Source organism: Crassostrea angulata, chromosome 8 (genome assembly GCF_025612915.1).
Source record: "Crassostrea angulata isolate pt1a10 chromosome 8, ASM2561291v2, whole genome shotgun sequence".
Taxonomy (NCBI): Eukaryota; Metazoa; Mollusca; class Bivalvia; order Ostreida; family Ostreidae; genus Magallana; species Magallana angulata.
The window spans coordinates 45,253,988-45,275,478 of NC_069118.1; the positions used below are offsets into that span (position 1 = coordinate 45,253,988).

Sequence of the window (21,491 nt, forward strand, 5' to 3'; positions counted from 1 at the left end):
AAGTTGAACTACATTCATTGTTTTTATTATTCATAAAAAATAAACAACATTCTCATAAACACAAATCTTGCATGGCATCGTAAGTGAAGGATTCGGACTCTAGATATGTGATAATGCTCTTGCAATTTGAAGTCTTTTGAGTGACCCTCTGTTCATCAAGGCCTGGTCGTATTCACCTGCACTGGGCATGACTTGAGGAACTTACTCATCTGTCATCATATCCTGGAAATCATCATTGTTTAGGATGCATATATTGTGTAATATACACCCTGTCACTATAGTTTTTACCATTAATTTTGTATCATTTTTATCAAGGTACTTTAATCTGGTAAATCGTCCTTTTAGTAAACCAAACGCACGTTCGACTGTACTGCGAATGCTGCTGTGGGTGTAATTATAATGTGTTTGGACTTCAGTAAGATGCCCATTGTCTCTAAAAGGCGTTAACAACCATGAAAGATAAGAATAAGCTGAGTCACCTAACAAATGACCATCTCCACATAACTCTGGTCCATTTTCAAACAATTTTGAATGGTGAAAAACTCGCTCATCATGGACCTTTCCTGGGAAACCAGCAAAAATGTCAATAAAGCGAAGATCTTCTCGTACAACAGCTTGCAGTACTATTGAATAAAAATCTTTACGGTTGTAATAGTCAATTTTCCCTTTCTGATGGTCTTTTAATTGGAATATGTGTGCCATCAATGAATCCAATAATGCCAGGAAAACCTTTAAGTTCAAAATACATATCCTTGATTTCTTGCATTTCTGGAGGTGTGGGCTACAGAATAACGGCATCTAATAAATAGTCATTAATAAAAGTTATGAAATTGTGAATTGCGTATAAAGCTGTGCTTTCACTTGTTCCAAACCGATCTGCAATGGCAGCATACTTGTCCAAGCTGACCATATACCATAGAAACATCAGTAGGCGGTCCTCAAGTGGAGTCTGGGCTGAACCTCCTGTAGATGTACGACATAAAATGCCCGATATATTCTGTTGGGTGCATATTGAAGAAATTTTCTCTTTCAGACCTTGAACACTCACACTGTCGACTCTAAAAAAAAGTCTTAAATTCATCTAGGTGAAAGTGGGAAACAGCGTTTCTGGTATATTTCTTTTGTCTGTGTCTTTCTCTAGGTATATTTTGCCATTTTTATGATGACCTACAACAAGGAATAAAATGTTTAAAAACTGTTGTAGAATGATTGGGGGGGGGGGCTTATGTTAATTTATTATTTTCATTGTATGTGTGTGCGCGGTGGTGGTCATTATCAAAATAAAAGGAGACCCATAAACAAGAGATTACACCCCACCGTTTTCGAACCACTGTTGTTATTTATCGATTCACAGACATGCAATTCACGTTCACCTGTTATTAGGCGTGTGCGTTCGTGGAGGGGTGCGTGCATCTTTTATACACCATTACACAAGGAGCAGGATCCTAAGGTTAACCCGGGTTGAAAATACGTTTACTCTATGATACTATTAACCAACAAGTTGATTTTGTCATGGGGAATTTCCTATTTAAAATCTACGTTTTGTAACCAGAGACATGTATGTAGTTTCTACCCCTTTATCTGTTTAAGTTTATACTGTTATAAGCTAAATTGCATTTATACTTACGAAGCCAATGGCAGTGGATATACGACAGGATCATCTTCCTCACTATTATCACTGTCACTGCTGTCATCAAAGAAGACTGATAAAAAAGCCACTTGTGCTATATATTTTTTGTTTTCCATTTCTCAACCGGAAGTGATTTTACTTCGTTCTCATTTCATTCGCCTGGTATTTTAGCGTAATTTTTACGCATTTTTCATATAATACACTCGACTGGCACTAGACTGATGAGAAACTTCTGATCGCTGCGCATGTGGGCGGAGCCTCTTTTTACTCATCAAAAAGTTACCAGTCGAATATGATGGACCTTTTCATTATCGGTGCTCAATAATCTGTTACATCATATAGAAAAAATATTTCTACTAACCATTATGCGATCTTCTTGTTTTTCTACAATCTGTGAATATTTTACACTTCCCCCGGATATTGTTTAAAATTTCAATAAGTTGAGCGCCCCACATACATCGCTTTTATACCTTTATGTCAGTGTGTGTGTATTTCTTACGCACGGATGAACTTGTTGACAAGTACTCATAATGCAACTATCTCGTTTTTTTTTTTTTTTTTTAGTAATTTTATTTCAAATTTTCACACATCCAATAGCTTGATCAAGCTATTCTTAATAGCTTTATCAAGCTATATAGCTAGATAAAGCTATATAGCTTAATAAAGAGATTGTGCTGGACCTGGTTAACACTGATGTTCTGTGAAACTTAAAAAACCTTTAAGGCAGCAGATTTGAAAGGATCAAAAGATTTTCATCTAAGGAATAAAAGAAATCCAACAGCCACATCTGTAGCAACACTAGATTTAAAATGCTTCTGTTAAAAAACTAGTTCTTAAAACACAAGAAACAACTTAAATCATTCCGCACGGCACATTTTGAAGTCCAATGCTAAGTGTAAAACAGTGATTATCTTAAAATTGTATCGCCAAAATGTAAACAGGTTTCCGATTAAAAGTCTTTTAAGAGTGATTTTTGATATATCTTCAAGAAATAACTGGACACTGAAAATATTTTAAGTTAGAGAAACTTGTCGGTCACAAAAATTAGTTATCTGGGTTGTGTTACGAATGCAATCTACTCGATATTATTCTGATTGAGAACAGAACTGCCGCCATTGAAAATATCTACTCACTGCCTGTTAGTACATTCATTTACACTGTATTTTATTGTGCTCATTGTGATATATGTTGTATATGCTTCACAATGGCCTCTGGTAATGCTGCTGATAATCATGTGAATCCGCTTAAGAGACAAAGGCAGAACAGTACCTTCATCATGTTATCTGACCTAAATAAACTTAATGACCAACTAGATTCAATTTCTTCGGATGAACATGAATTCAAACGAACCATCATAATCCTTATTCTAAGAAAATAAAATTTCTTAAACGCTTTAGCTAGAGTTTTGTTTCGGATGTAACATCCCTACGCACAGAACTAGGTGATCTTCATTCACGAATCGATGAAACGGAACAATGCTCCAGAAGAAATTGTCTTAAGATAACAGGCATATCTACACACTGACAACCTTATGCTTAAAGTCATCAACAATCTGGTTCTCAAAAAAAAAACACACACAAAATTCAGTGAAGACATCTCCAGGTCACAAAGGGTAGGCAAATACGACCCTCCAAAGAAAACACGAGACATTATTGGTAAATTCACCAGCTATAAGGATAGGACCAGAGTGTATGGCAATTAAAAAAATCCTCAAATAATGTAGCAACAATCCATCAAAGCAAACTGATCGCATCTTTACCTCAAGGTGTGCCGAACTTTAAGGAAAAACTTGTGAACTTGTAAAATAAATAGTACCAACAGTTGCTGGACTTACATTGTACGATTGACGCATATATGTCATACTCAGCGGTCTAAGAGAAAGAAGGTCGTGATCAACTCTTTGGAGGCTGTTGTGATGATAACGTGGACAGTCACAGCAAAGAATAACAAATGGTAGTTTAACACCTTACATGGAATCATAAACATGCAAAACTTTTTTAAACACTCGCACGTGCCCGCGTTTTCCAGAAGCTTAAACAGGGGTCGTATCGACGATTCCATACTTTCAATTTCGTTTGTAAACAGCGGTGTGTATACTAACTTCATGGATGCTTCGTGTATACGCAAAGTATGTTCATGTAAAGTTTCACTTTCACTATATTGCGCGTGTCACAGTCTTCATGTTCTTCATATTATACACGTAGCTTAATGTTATTTTTGGATCCAAATGTGTATATTAAAATAATACAACAGTTGTATAAACAGCGAAAGTATACAATCCGCTTTTAACGTTTTTTCTACATCTCCCAGTTCTAACATGCAATTGTGGGAGTGAATGCAATTTGCCGTATAATTTTTTTTATGCATATTATGTAGTGAAACTTATTCTGTTTATGTTTTTTTCTCTTTTAAATTGACACACTTTGTATATTGCCAAATACTTGTAAAGTCTTTAAACCCTCTATGCTGGCGGTACATATGTTGATTAAGCTCTGGAATCAACTTAAAAACATTCGATAATGGATAGCTCTGTTAAACAATATCGTGCTGCTGATGTGCGTATTTTTTGGCAAGATGTCAGCTAGATTGATCAACGTTGAATTTATTTGCTGTTCATTTGACGTTAGATTTTAATTATTTGTTATTAAATGAAACGTTATGAAAAAGTCAACGGGATTTTTGTCCTTCTTTGGCGACATCTAAAAAAGAGCCAAGGCCTCTTTAAAGACGTTAACGTATTTTATTCGTGAATAACACACTGACCACTTATATTTATTAAAACTACTTAAAGATATACACATACAGTTACCTAATTTACCGCTCAATGTCCTCTCGCAGAATGAACCACAAAAAGAACAGTTCTGACAAATGCCCTTTATCCGATGACCAGTGACACCAAATGAGTCAGTAAGACATGAAAAAATATCTTAATCGTAGTGAATGGCTTTGCTTGAAAGCTTCGGTTATATTTGTTGGTAATGACAATGGAATTTCAAGTTCATTATAAATGTGTGAATGTGGACACAATTTCTGAACTTTGTGACTTTAAGCCACGATAAGTTTAAGGACACACGAGACGTTCCTCAATTTTATATATTTTTTCTTGATATTTTATTTCTTATTTATTAACATTTAAACCCGTGAATTCCCAAAAATTCAGGGTACATTACCAGGCTCTTTTCGGAGCTAGAATATTTCGAATTTTCCTTATAATAGCATGAAAATTCGGAGCTAGGATATTTCGAATTTTCCTTATACATCTAATAGCATGCAAATGCATTTGAATGCTTATAAATTAAGCCATACTATACATATTCAATTAAACACTTTTTATCTTAAAAAAAAAAAAAAAGAAAGAATCATATAACATAAAAATATAATAACAAAGTGGAAATTTTCACATTTTGAAGATTGGAAGATAATCGCGTCTGACCTTAATCATTGATTAACCTTAAAGTAATGAAAGATACAAAAAGTACCCCTAGTTATGTAAATAGCACCAATACTATGATACAACTTGGAAAATAAAATCATATTATGACTTTAAACCATTCTCAGCTCAGTGATTTTGCCTGGTTTTTCAGTATTTTTATATTTTGCTACGATTTCTTTGTGTCATCTGTCACATGTCACTACCCTACAAATACTGCTCAAAGTCACTCCAGTCACACAGCAGATTTAAGATGTTTGTGTCAATATCGAATCTGCAACAAAATATTTTATTCAGCAGACTGGGCATAAATGATAGAGTTAATATAAAACAGTTGATCGAAGAAGGTCGCAAGGGACGTCACTGTACCACCAGAGACGCTCATTTATTAACGAGTTTTAATACGATCGGGGCTATGATTTAAATTCATATAATGGCTTTTATGCAGCTAACAAACTGTTAGAAGTTATTAATATATACACAAGGAATGCAAAAAATGTAAAATGCCCTATACTTTAGAGACATGCGATATGTCCTTTTTACTCAAGGTAAAGTAACAAGTACAGAAAATTTCTACACTAGCATTTTTCTGTCTTATGTCGACGAATCATTTTGTGTGAATGTATGTATTTGATATGAAGAACTATATACATTGATTTCTTACAACATCAGTGTTTTAAACTTCAAAACCAGCTGAGCAGAGTGAAAATTCAAGTAATTTAAAGTTGATTACCTGTGAAACGTAGTAACACATATCTATTCTTGTTTACAGCAGGGGTCATTTTCTACAGGGGGGGGGGGGGGGGGGGTCCACTACTATTCATGTCTTACATTCAGAAAAATTACCCCAGGGTCTTTTTTCTTAAAAAAAGAAATCCTATTATTCTACAGCTGAGGGGGTCATTATTTTGCGGGAGTCATTATTCTTCTTTATTCGGCACCTGCTTTCCTCGAAACAATTTCCATGTCCCAGTTTCTGATTGCGTTTTGTATATGGACGCGTAGAGAATGAACCTTATTTAAAAAAATGTCTACACACCAGGTTTGTCTAAAATGTCATTTAGGTCCTGTACCCACTTTATTTCTTTTTCACAAAATTCACCGAAGACACGTGTTATTCTGGTTTAAAGTGTCCGGTCGTTCTTCTCTGATGAACTTATATCCACAGAGGAGCTCCGATTATGGGCATGGATATGTGTTCTAACGGGTCCCCCTACACATGAAGTATCACATATAACCGCCTTGTTCCTTAAAGTTCATGTCGCTGAATGCACTGATCGTCTGTCCTAATCACATGCCTTTCCGAGATCACCTTGTGCGTTATATTGGTGTTATTTGCATTCCGGTGACATCCCTGTCCAGCATGCGTGAAAATGCTAATGGTTCCATCATCTGGTTACGAGTTTTATATTTTCAACCGTAAAGTGTTGTCACGCGAGATATTCTGGTCATCCTGGACGCCTGGTCGTATTAGTAAAGGAGTTCATTCTAAATTTAAAGCTGCTGAGGATAGAATCCCATTCCTCTCTAAAGTCTTGGCTGTTTTGGTGTTTTAGCTAGGAAGCAAGTCATGCTGATTACTGCATGCATCCATCGTGTGTTTGTGGACATATGGAGAAATCACGTACACTTTATTCATTAGACTGATAGGTGCCACGTGGCACTGTTTTTATTAATATTCATGTCTTTACGAATGAAAATTGCATACCTTCTAAGTATGAAATTTGTGAAATTATGTCAAAACTTTTATTTTTTTAAAATGAGAACACGTGTTGGGGCAATACATAGATTATCTTTGTATGTTTTTGTCACCACAATCACTGATTTACACTTCAAATTCACTTTGCATGCCTATCTATCCAACCATTATATAAACTAAAAATAGGGCCATACCTGCTAAAATGAGTTAATAAATGAATAAACAGCTAAAAATATCAGAAATATCAGCTTGAAACAAATGAATATAGAATTAAAACTTAAAAAACCTCACTCAATTTATAACGATAATTCTTCAATAGAAATATGCAATATGCCTAATAATTCAATATAAAACCTAAATGCTTGTTGCAAGTCTGATACATGTAGCTTTTTGAGAAAGTCTTGAAAAATGCTAAATTAATAGTAAAAAGGAACCGACAAGACATTTTTAATTTGAGGCAAGATTTCTGACACAGCTAGTTTTGCAATGTAAACCACCTATTCTCAGAATAAGCGGACTTTTTCAGATAGAAAGTTGAAGAAATAATATTATCCATTTATTGTCATGATTTTGGTTTTATTCTGTACCCTGGTATTTTGTCTTTATGTTAGAGAATTTTTACCACTCGGGGATAACGCACGTAAAATTTACGACCATGCAAGTTACACTCCTTAAAACTACGTGTAATTTACGTTGTCACAATTCCATTCACACAATATCCACAACAAATCTTATTAGAATCTATTTAAATGAAGCTTTACCTGTTTTTATGAAAAACTGAATTGCTCTCTTCAAAATAATTGACAAATTTTTATGTTTTATGTGATTCTGAAAAAACACAAAAACGACTCAAAGTACAAGTTTAAATTTTAATGATGAAAATTGCTTTTTTGTTCAATTTCAAAATAATAACAAAATTTCAAATTGCAGCCAAACTGAAAAATAAAGCAATGAAATATTCATTCAAAACCTTTTAAATAACACTCATAAAACGTCAGGCTACAGACGCTTGTGTTAAAATAGAAACGGCAAACATGATCTTTACCACGTAGATTACATTAAAGATAACGTAGATTACAAGTACAAAAATAAAAGTTTTTTTTATCAAATTACTTTAACAGCGGAATATTTCAATCAAGTATTGAAGATAAATATTTATTTTGTTTAAAATGTTAATTTTCCATTCTTGTTTTAACAAATGAATTTCATAACGTAAATTACACATTCCATTTCGACAATAATAACGTCTCAAACTTTTAACCAAGAAAACACCAGCCACGAAATATATATACACGTTGACAAATAGACATGATGTTACGTTTTATGTCAATTAACATGTAGTAATATTCATACGATTGTTTTTCTATTTTGTTCAGTAATCTACGTTACAATCGGCAAATTTCACACAAGAAAGTCTATTTTGTCATCATTTTCAACGCAAAAATTTCTGTTGCTGTTTCAAAATCTTCCTGTGATATTTCAAAACTTCTGCCACTTCTGCCATGCTTACTAGGTTCAGAGATGTTGCACAAAATTTCATTTGTCTTTACCCATAACTCATCATGATTGGCAGGCCATTTGTATAATGGTCGCGTTCCTGGTAATGTTTTCTTACATGGTTGCAAAAAGGTAATGAGAAGTTCGTCATCTTCTTCGTCAATTTCAAGAATCTTTCCGATAAACCAGTCCTTATCGTAGAAAGCGGCAACGTAATTGCCAACCTTCAATTCAAGCGTCAAAGACCGATTTCCCAATCCACTCTCATCAACAATGTTGTCTTCTGTTGTCAAAACATTTCCTCCGTCTAAATGTTCGGGCTCAGTTTCATTTGCAGTTTCATTCTCAACTGAATCACATGCTATATTTCTTTGAATTGACTTTTTTAACAAACAAGCTTCTGACGTATTGTGGTACTTTGCCTCAAGGCAGTCGGAACAGTAACAAGAAGTTGTTGATGTCGCTATTCTGCCTTTCTCCACTCCAATCACACAATGGATTTGCATTGTTCCTTTCACTGGCTGCAGGTTGCGGTTAATTTCTGTCAATGATTCGCGCTTAGTTGTGCAATCTTCTGACTTTACAAATACATATTCGGCACTGGTGTGGTATTGCTGTACTTTATCAAAATAATCACACGCATCTTGGACAGTAATTTTCCCCTGCTTAATGGCAAGATCAGCTGTTCGCTTGGATGTTCCGCCAATGCCGTCGCACGGACCTTTGCCGTGCCCTGATTCGAAGAAGTTCCAGACAGCATTTACTCCAAACACATTTTCGTGGTCAGAAACGATGTAAAAGGAACGCTTATTTCGATACTGAGAACTAGGGCTGTCTGTCCAGTAATGAACAGTTTTCAGCAGTGGGACTTTCATTTTCATCTTTGGCATCAGCTGATCTAGAATTGCGAACACTGTTCCAAAATTATGGGCTAAATCATCCGACACGAAAACATAATTATCGTGTGTCAGTGTTCCATCCTCTGCTCTGTAGTAAGTAACTACTGGGTGGAGAGTAACTGCAGATGAATTCCAGTATGCGCTCTGTACTTCTTCTGCAGACGTGCAAGTAAAATTTTCAGCAAAATCCATCTGGACGATGGCGTGTCCCTGAGGTAATTTCTCCTTTAGATTGTGCAGAGCTTTGTATTGGAGTTTCACCCTTGCAACGTGTTCTTGGAATTCAACAATTTGAATCTGTATGGCAGATATGAATTCTTCTTTTGTTATCTCTTTTTCTATGATCTTTGTTCTCTTTTTCCCGTCCGACATTTCAACTTTCTTCCACTGTTCATACTTGACCATTTCAACGTTTATCTCAGAACAAATTTCATTAACGTTGATGTTATTTTCCTTTAATTGTCTGGCAAACTCGTCAGGGCTTGACGGGACTTTAGCTCCCACAGATTTCATGTTCTTCAAAGCCAGTGCCATGTTCTGATGTTTTTGGCATAAACACGTATTTCTGGAAATGAATTTTGTCAAACAAACATAATTAGGCCTTAAACGACAAAATGTGGCAAGTGATATTTTTTCAGATGTTTCTGCTGCAAATTTCATATGCAAGCATGCCATACTATCATTCAAAACTCGTTTTTGCACGTGTCCGTTTTCAGCTTTCTTCTTGTCGTTCTTTCCTGGCATCATACGACTGTTGTCGTCCCTTTCTAGGAATTCAATAACTCTCCTACGCAGGGTTTCTCTTGCGTGTACTTTTTTCTGAATCTTTGGTAAACTGTTGATTCTTTTCGTGCAAAATACTTGTTTTGTGATGCTACCGCCAACACATTTTCTCATTCTGTACTTCTTCAACAATTTTCCCGAGACTATCCTTGAAATTAACTGCTTTCCTTTGATTCCATTTTCTTTCCATGCGCCTTTCAGTTCATCTGTTAAAACATTTGCTAAAAGCAGCCTCCGCTGAATGTTTTTTGGCATTTTTCTTGGCGTCAAACCCTCTTCCCTTATCTCTGTAGAGGTCCGTTTCCTGGGTGTCAGGACTTGCTTTCCAGTCGCCAAGTTGACCGATTCTTCGGTTTTAGCATTTTTGGTTTTGGTCAAAAGGCGCTGATATCGTTTAGATATTGTCTTAACTCTGCGATTCAGGTTTCTGTTTTCCTCATTTAGCTTTTCAATTGTCCTTCTGCATTTTGCTGTAGCTCGACTTATCCTACGTCTGGTGCGATTTCGTTGATCAATACCAGGAAGTTTAACAATCATAGAATTGGTTGAAGTCACAGTTGTTGACGTTACCTCTGGGTCCTGAAGAGATTCTATGTTAAGTTTTAGCTTCTTGTTTTCTCTGTGCTTTCGAACCGCCTCTCTAACTTTCTTTCGTCTATCGTTTGCCTTCTTTTTGGATTGCTCTGCTATGGGAACATAGTAGCCTTTAACACGAGCCCTTTCTTTCCTAAAATAATCCTCCCCTTCCCGTAACTTCTTTCTTTCCCTATATGCCCTCTGTATTTCTGCTTTTGATTTCCCCATAATCTAAAAATTAAGAAATATCTTTCACAATCAATCAAAACTGAAAATGTTTTTCTTTTTTTTTGTGAATAATTGAATAAAAATAATACAAAAATCATTTATCTTATTATGCAACTCTACATTGATCTAAAATTTTATCATCAAATACCAAAAAATCACTTCATTTTGTAAAGTAAGCTACGTTCTGTAAAATGGTAATTTACGTTATCATCTCTACTTTGGTTCTTTTAGACAATAGACATTTGGTATTTATCTAAATAGTAAGCGAGAGATAAACACATTATTGTGGATCTTATTTTCAACCTTAATTATGAGTTAAAATAAACTATTCCCTTTCCATTTTATCTGCAGTCTTTATGTTTTGATACCTTAAGTAAGCTACGTGATCAAGACAAAATGTAGTTCCGTAAACTATAATATTGCACAAATCAAAGGGTTTGCTATAACAAATTGAACATTTAGTTTAAAGTATATTCATAGTAATCATAGAAATTGTTTATCTTGAAATTGTTATTATTTAATTGCATTGAAATAAAATCATTTTCAGAACGTAGCTTACCATTTTCAGAATGCATGACACATATTGTATATGGTCTCAAACACAATATATTTACCATTTTGATAGACTTAACAGTTGTCATATGTAACAAGGCGTATTTTTAATCTGAATTCAATAGAAGATAAAACAATTCCTACCTTAAAACTCACAATGGGGATAAGCGCGTTATTGATAATTTTTCGACATTGAAATTTCCCTTCAACACAACTTCAAGGACGTGACGTAATAGGAAGTAATTGGTGATGATTGTAAATTGCAAAAACGAAACCGATCATCACGTAAAATCCGAAAAAATACTTCGCTAACGGTTTTATATCGCATTACCAATAGTATGGCAACGAAGATTACAAAACGTAAATTACAATTAGCCGATTAATACCTAAACTCACCAGTTTTTGTTCAAATGAGTGTTTATTTTTGGTTTAGAAATAGTCAACACACTACGTATTTTAAAAATGCACATGGGTTTGAACGAATACTTTTTCTTTAATAACCGTTTTCAACATCACGTAGCTTACATGCTTAAAACTACGGATCAAAAACGCAGATTGCAGACATCCGCAAAAGATATTTTGTATCCAGATAACATCGGTATGTATATTATATCATTGACCAATATAAAATGAGATTTTTTTTATAATAACACTGAAAATAAAGGTTATTAAACATTAGAAATGACATATCATTAGTGGACAACGTAGCTTACGCACTTTTTGACGACATCAGGCAGAGTTACGAAAAAAATAGAATAAATCTTTATCGTGGCCTATCGCATTTTAAAAACAGTCATATACATGTGTATCGTGATTTGGTGTTGTTTTAATGAGATTTTGAAATAAATAGCATTTTTTATAAATGTGCAAATATAAGATACCGCTTTGGCGACATGCTATTTTAAGAAATATTCAACATCTTTTGGCTTCCCACCTTTTAAAATAAAGACTTCTAATGTTTATTTTGTGTTGTGTTTACATGTACGATCACAGTTTAGTTTTATAAAAAACATAAAACCTTCCAATCACACCTTGTTTACTTCGTACGTTTATGAGACATACAGTCTGTACAAAAGTTTGCTTATTCTGAGAATAGGTGAAACGTTGTAAATATATGAAGAAATTATATCTTTATCTGAATGGCAAGTATTTTAAAAATAATTCCAAAATCTTTTCATGACGCCTTTCATGGCTTAAACACACTTTTATAGGGTAACCAATTGCTATCGCAGTTGTCGTGCGTTGTGCTTTATATAGAAAACTAAAAGAAGAGCAGCTTGTTTGGGTTGAAGCATCGCTTTGACAAAAGGAAAATGAATTGTGAAATTCATGACTCTACCAACCCCGGGGCCCAGTGAGCGGGGCAAAATTGATGCTAATTTGAAAGTATTCTTCTCTTCTTCCACCGATTGAGAAAAGACTAAATGCATTTTTATAAGACTTATAACGCCCTCTACTGAAATAGTGAAATTCAAGGCAACTGAGCTAGCTAGGGGTCCAGGCCCTAGGGCTGGACCAATATGAACATATGCTAAAAATGTTTTTAATCTTATAAAGTCTTCATTACAAGACGATGTCCATGTAGCCCTCTACAAAAATTGGTAAATTGATGGCCCAAGGGTCGGTTGTTCAGGCCTTAGGGCGGGGCCAATATGCCCATTTCAGTCTTCACTACAAATTTTTCAGCACATGCCCGAAGACCCATCATTTTAACCCAGCCCATTCCAATTTTTACATGCCCAACTCAAAATTCTTATATTTACCGGTACGTGTATGGTGCAACCAAAATAAATAAATAAAGGTTTTTATATTAATTTTACTGTATTAGGGACAATGTTTTAAATTGTTTACACCATGTACAAGACATCAAATTGTTTTCCGAGTCATACACCAGCCATGGCCTGTCTTTCTGCCATTGGTGCTGAAACTTTCTGACACGTTTTTGTTCATAATTCACTTTAGAGTCACTTGCTGATCGTTTGACCGGTTTAGCTTATTTCAAAAATGGTAAAATGACAGCCCAATCATGACTACAAGTGGCATCGATGTACGTCTCGTAATTTAGCAAACATATGTACAATAGGTTTAACTTAACACTTCAATAATTACGATTGATGCTTATTTGACAAGTCGTACCGAGAATGTAGATTGCATAAAGCAAGTTAAGCAAATAACTTGGGTACGATGGAAGAAATGGCAAGTAAACATATTGTACGTTGACAGTAAATTTAAACATGCCCTCCGGGCATGTAATTTGGCAATTCTTACATGCCTGCCTGAAAATTTACCAGGCCTCGGGCATTGGACTCCCAGGTTATTTCGAAGACTGCCATTTAGTGAAAATGTATTAAATTCAATACTCCCGCATATATACGGCAGGGTCAATGTCTATATTTTCATAAAGTGAAAATGTATTTAATCGTAAAAAAATTAAATACATGGCTATGAAACCCTCTACCTAAATTGCAAAATTCATTATCTCATGGTGAGACTTTTTTTGGACAGAGCCAATATTGAAACATAGTGACAATTTTTAAAAATTTTATTTTTTTCTTGTGTACGTTCTTTATCATTGGAGATAACATAAATGGGGAGCCAAATATGGCTATATAGTGAATATATATTTGTTTAGATCACATAAACACTCGGGAAACCTATTGCCGTTGACTGTGTGTTGTCTGTAAAAAAATATTCCTACAATTTTAACTAGAAGGTATGTGTTTTATTTTAGGTTTTTTACTGTCATTTTATGCTTTATGAAACTGAATCATTAAAAGAACTACCATAAAAGGCCTGTACGTATATTTTTACCAAAGTTCACAATTTTTAAGAAATATATAGATATATGAAATAAAAATAACTAGATTTATATGTATTTTGAAAAGAATTTTTTTTTAAAGATAAGGTGGACACGTTTTAATTTAGTATCTCTTTTCTCGGAATTTTTGCCCCTGACAAGGTACAAAGTCTTGACGGGACCTGTAAACCACGTGATTATGGATAATTAATTTTTCAAATTAGTTTTGATATTTATAAAAAGTGACGCTAGCTCATTTGTACAATATTATGGAAATGTATCAATGACACGATGAAAATGTAATTTATATCATTACACATTATTATGACAATACCGCCTGGTCCAGTTCTTTGCTGTTTTCTTTCTCGACGGCATCACTGTCATCGTTATCATGGTCGAACATCATTGTTATCATGGAACATATGTTAATCTTAAGGTATACGATGTAATACGACCACATTTTGTTCCTAAAAAATTAATGAGTAGTGAGGGTAGTAGTCTGAAGTCAGTATAGGGTCACCAATGACCTTGATACCTAGGTCAAGGTCAGGTCATATGAGGTCAAGGTCAGGTCACCTGGGTCACTAGGTCAGGGTCAAGGACAGGGTCATGTCAACTGAGGTCAGGTCGCTAGGCCAGGGTCAAAGACAGGGTCATGTCAACTTAGGTCGAGTTCAGGTCACCTGCTAAGGTCAGGTCACCTTGAGGTTACCTTGATAAATGAGTTCAGGGTAAAGTCCGCCTGGATAACTTTTGAGGTCACTAACAGTCTGGAGTCATCCTGATAATTAGAACAGGCTTATGTCACCTTCAGTAAAACCTGGTTCCTTAAAGGTCACATTGATACCCTGGTCTCTTGGAGTCACCTTAATACATTAACATGAGGTCACCTTGATAACCAAGACACCGTATGACCTGGGTCACCGTGTTAATAAGTACATTTAATATGGAACTATAAATTACGCATGAAATTTAACATTCAAACACATACAATGTTATGAAAGGACTATAATGGTGTTTTACAAAAGGTATGATTATTATTTTCTATCAGTTAGATTTTTCGAATATTTTTGTAGAGGCACGGGAGAAACAAAAACGATAAAAGTCTGTTAAACAATTTATTGTTTGTTAAAAACTGTTAGAATTGAAAAACTACTAATTGCATGTGCATCTTGCAAAAAAAATCCTTTATTTTCAAACAGTTACAAAAGATATGAACACCATTGAACTATTGTCTCATAAATGTAACACTTTACTACGATTGTCAACTTGTTTCATCTCGTTATTCAATACCGGAAGTTTTTAAAGCCAAATGGTCAATCAAACATTTATAAACAAATAATTTGATTAAGTTAAGCTTAAGTTCTTCAAAAATCGAAATGTTTATTAGGAAGAAGAAAATTTTGCACGTTTCTTCTCGGGCTCTCCGTATTTCGATGTGAGATAATTTAAAATTATCTCACTTTGCTGAAGATCCAGCGCCATCCGCTTTTGCAAGGATTTTAGAACTTCCAACTCTCGGGAAGCAACAGCCAAGGGCTCTGAAAATCTCTTCTCCAGGGTCTTAAACTTTTTTTTATTATTCCTCCTTTTAAATAAAAAAATATATATTTTTTAAATATTAACAACCAGTACATTTTAAAATGTTTTTCAACAAGTAAAGTAATTGACAGATGTGTATTTTTAATTATTTAAAGCATCGGTTAATTTACCTGAACGTTGTGAGAATTGAGTCCTCTGCGTTGGCGGCTAACGTTGTAGAATCCGTTAGTGTTGGGGGCCAGTTTTCATCATGCGCAGGAGAGTATGACGGTGTCGATACACTTGAAGTACAAGCAGAGTACCTAATAAAATATAAATAGGAATACGTGCGATAGACTTTTCCCCTTTTTTCAATTTATAGAATTAAAAAAAAAAAAATTACAATATGTATTTATAATTTATTTCCCGCATTAACGGTGATTAATAGTGGGTATATAAAATAAATAAATAACTAGATACATTTCCTGACCTTTTGAAAGGTAGCTCTGTTTTAATGTGATCATTGTCTGCCAAAACTGGGACCAGAGGGATAATTGTTGTTTTGACGTTCTCTGCTTTTTCGTTGAAAGGGCTGGTCGTTGTTTGTTCCTTTTTTACTGTGCCTGACAGTAAGTTCTTCAGGACGGAAGGCCCTGTGCTATCTTGAACCACTACTTTAGACGCCTGCGTCGCTCCTTTTTGAGGAACAATGGAAGATCTTAAAAATAAAAAATAAAAATACCAATTCAAATTTTACGTCTTTAAATAAAAAGTACTTAAAGTACAGAGAGTCAGACTTACAAAAAATTAATAAAAGGATAAAATATTATGAGAGAATAATACGTACATGCAAAATTCAGTAAATGTCATTAACGACAAGTTTGATTTTTCATGGCACAATATTTTTTATAACTAAATTCTTAACTTACTTTGAGAATGAAGGGGTCTGCTTCTCTATTTCCTGTTTTTCTATTTGTTTCCATAATTCTTCGAACTCAGGAGATGTTTCAAAGTCACTGCATAAATAAGTAAATAAAAAAATACCCCGGTATGTATATGACACAAAACTTTCAATTACTAGTTTACCGTATATGCAACAAATCATAGAACCGAGTTTACTTACATTAAATCAGAAAAGTCTGCCATTTTGACAAATTGATGAATTTGTGCTTTTTGAGAACTTTGTTTCCCCAACACAATTTTTATGTCAATCACCGGGCTTTAAATACTCTCACAGAAAAGTGCGTGGGATAAGGGTATGGTCGTTCATTATACCCACTTTTTTGTAAAATATCATTTCTTAATATGTATCAAAATTAAATCAGGATTTATGATAGAGGTTAGGTCATTGCTCAGGTCTAAAATAATTTTTATCTGATGATCTTTCAAAATTTACCGATGAAAATGTCACCTCCTCCTTGACAGGGGTGATTGAACTAAATTACTACGTAGAAACGAGTATTTTTTTATCAGGTGCAAATTTTCAATATTGATAATTTAATAGTACGGCCACTCAACTTTATAGATAGAAAAACGCGCGAATGTAAATTCATATTTTAATCATAAGTAGCCGACGTATTGAAAATAATTAAAATATTATTTAAAAGAAAGAAAAACAATGGAAATGTATACAATACAATATATCGGTGTAACATAAGGGCGATAAGTTGACAATGTACCATTGTAAAATTATTTTGATTGTTTTTATAATGTTGAAGCAACAAAATACGGGTATTAAAACAATTCGCGGTCATAGAACCGAGTTTACTTACATTAAATCAGAAAAGTCTGCCATTTTGACAAATTGATGAATTTGTGCTTTTTGAGAACTTTGTTTCCCCAACACAATTTTTATGTCAATCCCCGGGCTTTAAATACTCTCACAGAAAAGTGCGTGGGATAAGGGTGTGGTCGTTCATTATACCCACTTTTTTGTAAAATATCATTTCTTAATATGTATCAAAATTAAATCAGGATTTATGATAGAGGTTAGGTCATTGCTCAGGTCTGAAATAATTTTTATCTGATGATCTTTCAAAATTTACCGATGAAAATGTCACCTCCTCCTTGACAGGGGTGATTGAACTAAATTACTACGTAGAAACGAGTATTTTTTATCAGGTGCAAATTTTCAATATTGATAATTTAATAGTACGGCCACTCACCTTTATAGATAGAAAAACGCGCGAATGTAAATTCATATTTTAATCATAAGTAGCCGACGCATTGAAAATAATTAAAATATTATTTAAAAGAAAGAAAAACAATGGAAATGTATACAATACAATATATCAGTGTAACATAAGGGCGATAAGTTGACAATGCACCATTGTAAAATTATTTTGATTGTTTTTATAATGTTGATGCAACAATATACGGGTATTAAAACAATTCGCGGGTAAAAGGTCACATGATTTCCCCAAACTGGGTTCTGCAGCGCACATGGCATTTGGGATAAAGATGGCGAAGGTCCTTTTCCTTTTGTTAGGCCTACAGTCCTTCGGCTTGTGCATTGTTTTTGCGGAAAGAGGTGTAAAGACATGCCTGGATATTGCGAGTTGTCGCGAAGTGTATATAGATTCGGAAATCTATCGTGATGTATTTGTAAGAAGCTGTGGTCTATCGGTAATTTACGTAACCGGAGCAAGAGACGTTAGAGTACATGACTTGCGGGGACAAACTTGTTGTAAGTATTAATATAATTGAATCAATCTATATATATAAAATATTTTGTCAAATCTTATATTGTTTATGGTCTCACTGATCTCGTTACACCTCTGTCAGCGTTTCAAAAGTAGCAAATTTATTCGACGTGTAATTTTTTTTCATGAATAAAAAGGTAAAGCTAAGAAATAGTTTATGAAATAAGAAATAGTTTATGAAATAAGATGGAAATGATTGACAAGCACGTATTCTGTAAATTCTTTGATTCTATATGAATTGTGCACATATTTCTTGATCCACCAATGATTCTTAGTGTACTCGAACTTGACATCCAAGTATTTTCTAATTTTTGCTACTAAAGGTAAACGCTTATTTTGACTCTTTACAATAACGAAAAGTTGACAGGAGCGGGGTATGATTGGGGATAGGAACGATAACTCTGAACATAAATGTAATTCGGGCTCGAGATTCTGACTACTCCGCCATTTCCGCTGGTGAAAAAAAAAATTTGGAACTTAAATGTAATCACCTGTCGAGCTTTGAAAATTGAAGAGAAAAAATATAAAGATTGTTGTCTTGTTTTAGCATCCATTAGGGTACCTAAGAGACAGATGTCGACAGGAGGAATTCAAACAAAAGGTACATGTTCTTATCTGTCTAACTGTATGTAAATATTATTGTTAAAATTCGTTAAATGCCCTTTCTCTTTATCTCTCTCTCTCTCTCTCTCTCTCTCTCTCTCTCTCTCTCCTCCCTTCTCCCTTTTATTTCCACAAATAAAAAAAACAAAAACAAAAAGAGAAAAAGTCAACTTAGATTTATTTTATGTTTTAGGTGTGCCATCCACATCAATTCGCACCCACACCGAGGTCTCCACCAATGGCGGTGCTAGCTTTTCCACAGACACCCCCACTTACAACACTGAGACCCCCACCAAAAAGAGTTTGTCCACTGTGACCTCTACCACGACCCTGGCTTATCAGACTACTTTAGTTGATGGTAAGTTGTTTATTTCCTATGTTGACTCTGTCAGAAGTCTAATTTAGATGCGATTTGGAACTCAAATGTAATCATTAGTCAAACTTTTAAATTGGAGAGAAAATATTATAAAGATTGTTGTCTTGTTTTAGCATCCATTGGGGTACGTAAGAGACAGATGTCGACAGGAGGAATTGAAACAAAAGGTACATGTTCTTGTTTGTCTACCTGTATGTAGATATGATTGTTAAAGTCAATCTGGTCACCTTCAATCATTCATTCTCTCCTGTACATGTAACTCTTGCCCTCTATCTCTCCTTTTTTTTTTAATTCCATAAAAAAAGAGAAAAAAACCCAGTCAACTTATATTAATTTTATGTTTTAGGTGTGAATGATTTATTTTATGTTTTAGGTGTGCCATCCACATCAATTCGCACCCACACCGAGGTCTCCACCAATGGCGGTTCTAGCTTTTCCACAGACACCCCCACTTACAACACTGAGACCCCCACCAAAACAAGTTTGTCCACTGGGACCTCTACCATGACCCTGGCTTATCAGACTACTTTAGTTGATGGTAAGTTGTTTATTTCCTATGTTGACTCTGTCAGAAGTCTAATTCAGATGAGATTTGGAACTCAAATGTAATAATTAGTCGAGCTTTTAAATTGGAGAGAAAATATTATAAAGATTGTTGTCTTGTTTTAGCATCCATTAGGGTACCTAAGAGACAGATGTCGACAGGAGGAATTCAAACAAAAGGTACATGTTCTTGTTTGTCTACCTGTATGTAGATATGATCTGGTCACCTCCAATCGCTCACCCTTCCCTGAGCATCTAACTCTTGCCCTCTCTCTTTATCTATCTCTACCCATAAAAATTTCAAAAAAAAAAACAAAACAGTCAACTTAGATTTATTTTATTTCACAGACACCCCCACTTATACCACCAAAAAGAGTTTGTCCACTGGGACCTCTACCATGACCCTGGCATATCAGACTATTTTAGATGATGGTAAGTTTTTTATTTCCTCTGTTGACTCTGTTTTTTGAACAAAAATTTGATATTGATGTTTAATTGAAATTAAAAATATTTGTCCCTCAGTTAAATATTTAGTTTATTCACATATTTTGTTGTGTAAATTTTATAATGTGTGTGTGTGTGTGTGTATATATATATATATATATATTATTTGTGGATAATTATTATTGTAGATTCCAAAAAGCAAGACAACCTCTTCATGGACCCCGAGTGGAAAGGTTTCACAGTTCTTAATATTTTAAATTTAGTGTTCAGTTTTTGTATTTTTGTAGGTGTGTTAGTTTTAATCAAAGATAAGCTTAAAAATCTGAAATGTGACACTAAGACATCCAGAAAAAAAATTAAGAGAAAATCAAATCGGTCAATATTTAAACCAAGAAATAGTAAATTATCTACGAAGTCCAAAATAGATTTGAGAAAAATTCAGTCATACATGTCTTCTACAGATGATAGTGAATGTGAGTCTGTTATTTTTTATCAAGAATCTGTGTGTTAATGATGCTATGATAAGTGTGTGGGTCTTGTATTATTGAAACTTATTTTAGGTTTTGTTTTTTTTTATTTTGTTAGGAATGTTGGTGTGGTCAATCTTGATGACCATTCTCATCATACTAATATTGCTGAAAAGATGGTTGCAAGCAAAATGTCGAAATTGTGCACATACCCGACCTGAACAACTAGCTACCACTGAACAACCAGCTACAATACCTTCAGCAACATCAACACCAGCACCAACTTCCTCACCAGAAATTGTACACCTAAACCCAGCATTCTCTCCGTTGTCATTCACTCCTCCTTCCTTGGCCACGACCCCAAGCACCATAACCTCAACCCCACCAGACACTGCACAATGCTTAACTTCAGCACTCACGAGTCGGTCAACTCCACCCGCTTCACCAGCTGAAAGCATAGAAATGCAAACCCCGCCATCACTTGCCACAACCCCTGAAACACCATCCACGGTGACCTCAACCAAACCTCTGCTAAGTCAAACATCAGTCTCTGACAACACAAGGTCCAAGACGGCAAAGAGGCAACTTAACTTGTAAAAAAACTGTATATGTGCTAAGGGAAAAACTTTCATTTACTACATGTAGTAAGTCAAACAGAAATGTATGTAAAAGAAAGTAGATTTGTTTTTATTTTAATTTTACAACACGTGTTTGCTAAAAAGGTTTTAACATGTGAAATGTGCC

At 34.6% G+C, this 21,491-nt stretch overlaps 2 protein-coding genes and 1 pseudogene across 3 annotated transcripts in view; 1 reads left to right on the forward strand and 2 right to left on the reverse strand.

The window, feature by feature from the left end:
- Nucleotides 1-79: 79 nt before the first annotated feature.
- LOC128161407 (uncharacterized) lies at nucleotides 80-1,746 on the reverse strand (annotated as a pseudogene).
- A 13,235-nt stretch (nucleotides 1,747-14,981) lies between these two features.
- On the reverse strand, nucleotides 14,982-17,091 carry LOC128161410 (uncharacterized). 2 transcript variants are annotated; one of them, XM_052824691.1, is made up of 5 exons: nucleotides 16,736-17,091; nucleotides 16,542-16,628; nucleotides 16,103-16,330; nucleotides 15,804-15,935; nucleotides 14,982-15,679 (listed from the first exon to the last, which is right to left on the reverse strand). In XM_052824691.1, the coding sequence occupies exons 1-5, from the start codon at nucleotides 16,756-16,758 to the stop codon at nucleotides 15,478-15,480; spliced, it is 672 nt and encodes a 223-aa protein (XP_052680651.1). In that variant the 5' UTR covers nucleotides 16,759-17,091; the 3' UTR covers nucleotides 14,982-15,477. The 2 variants fall into 2 exon arrangements, with proteins under 2 accessions (XP_052680651.1, XP_052680650.1); XM_052824690.1 differs by having other exon boundaries at nucleotides 16,542-17,091.
- Nucleotides 17,092-18,887: 1,796 nt separating this feature from the next.
- Nucleotides 18,888-21,491, forward strand: part of LOC128161408 (mucin-2-like) — a 2,683-nt gene continuing 79 nt past the window's right edge. The window contains exons 1-8 of the mRNA XM_052824688.1: nucleotides 18,888-18,915; nucleotides 19,111-19,275; nucleotides 19,407-19,460; nucleotides 19,667-19,831; nucleotides 19,963-20,022; nucleotides 20,089-20,268; nucleotides 20,469-20,513; nucleotides 20,866-21,491. The exon at nucleotides 20,866-21,491 is cut by the window's right edge and continues 79 nt beyond it. Coding sequence (XP_052680648.1) covers nucleotides 18,888-18,915; nucleotides 19,111-19,275; nucleotides 19,407-19,460; nucleotides 19,667-19,831; nucleotides 19,963-20,022; nucleotides 20,089-20,268; nucleotides 20,469-20,513; nucleotides 20,866-21,344 — 1,176 coding nt within the window. The 3' untranslated portion in view covers nucleotides 21,345-21,491. The remainder of the gene's footprint in view (nucleotides 18,916-19,110; nucleotides 19,276-19,406; nucleotides 19,461-19,666; nucleotides 19,832-19,962; nucleotides 20,023-20,088; nucleotides 20,269-20,468; nucleotides 20,514-20,865) is intronic.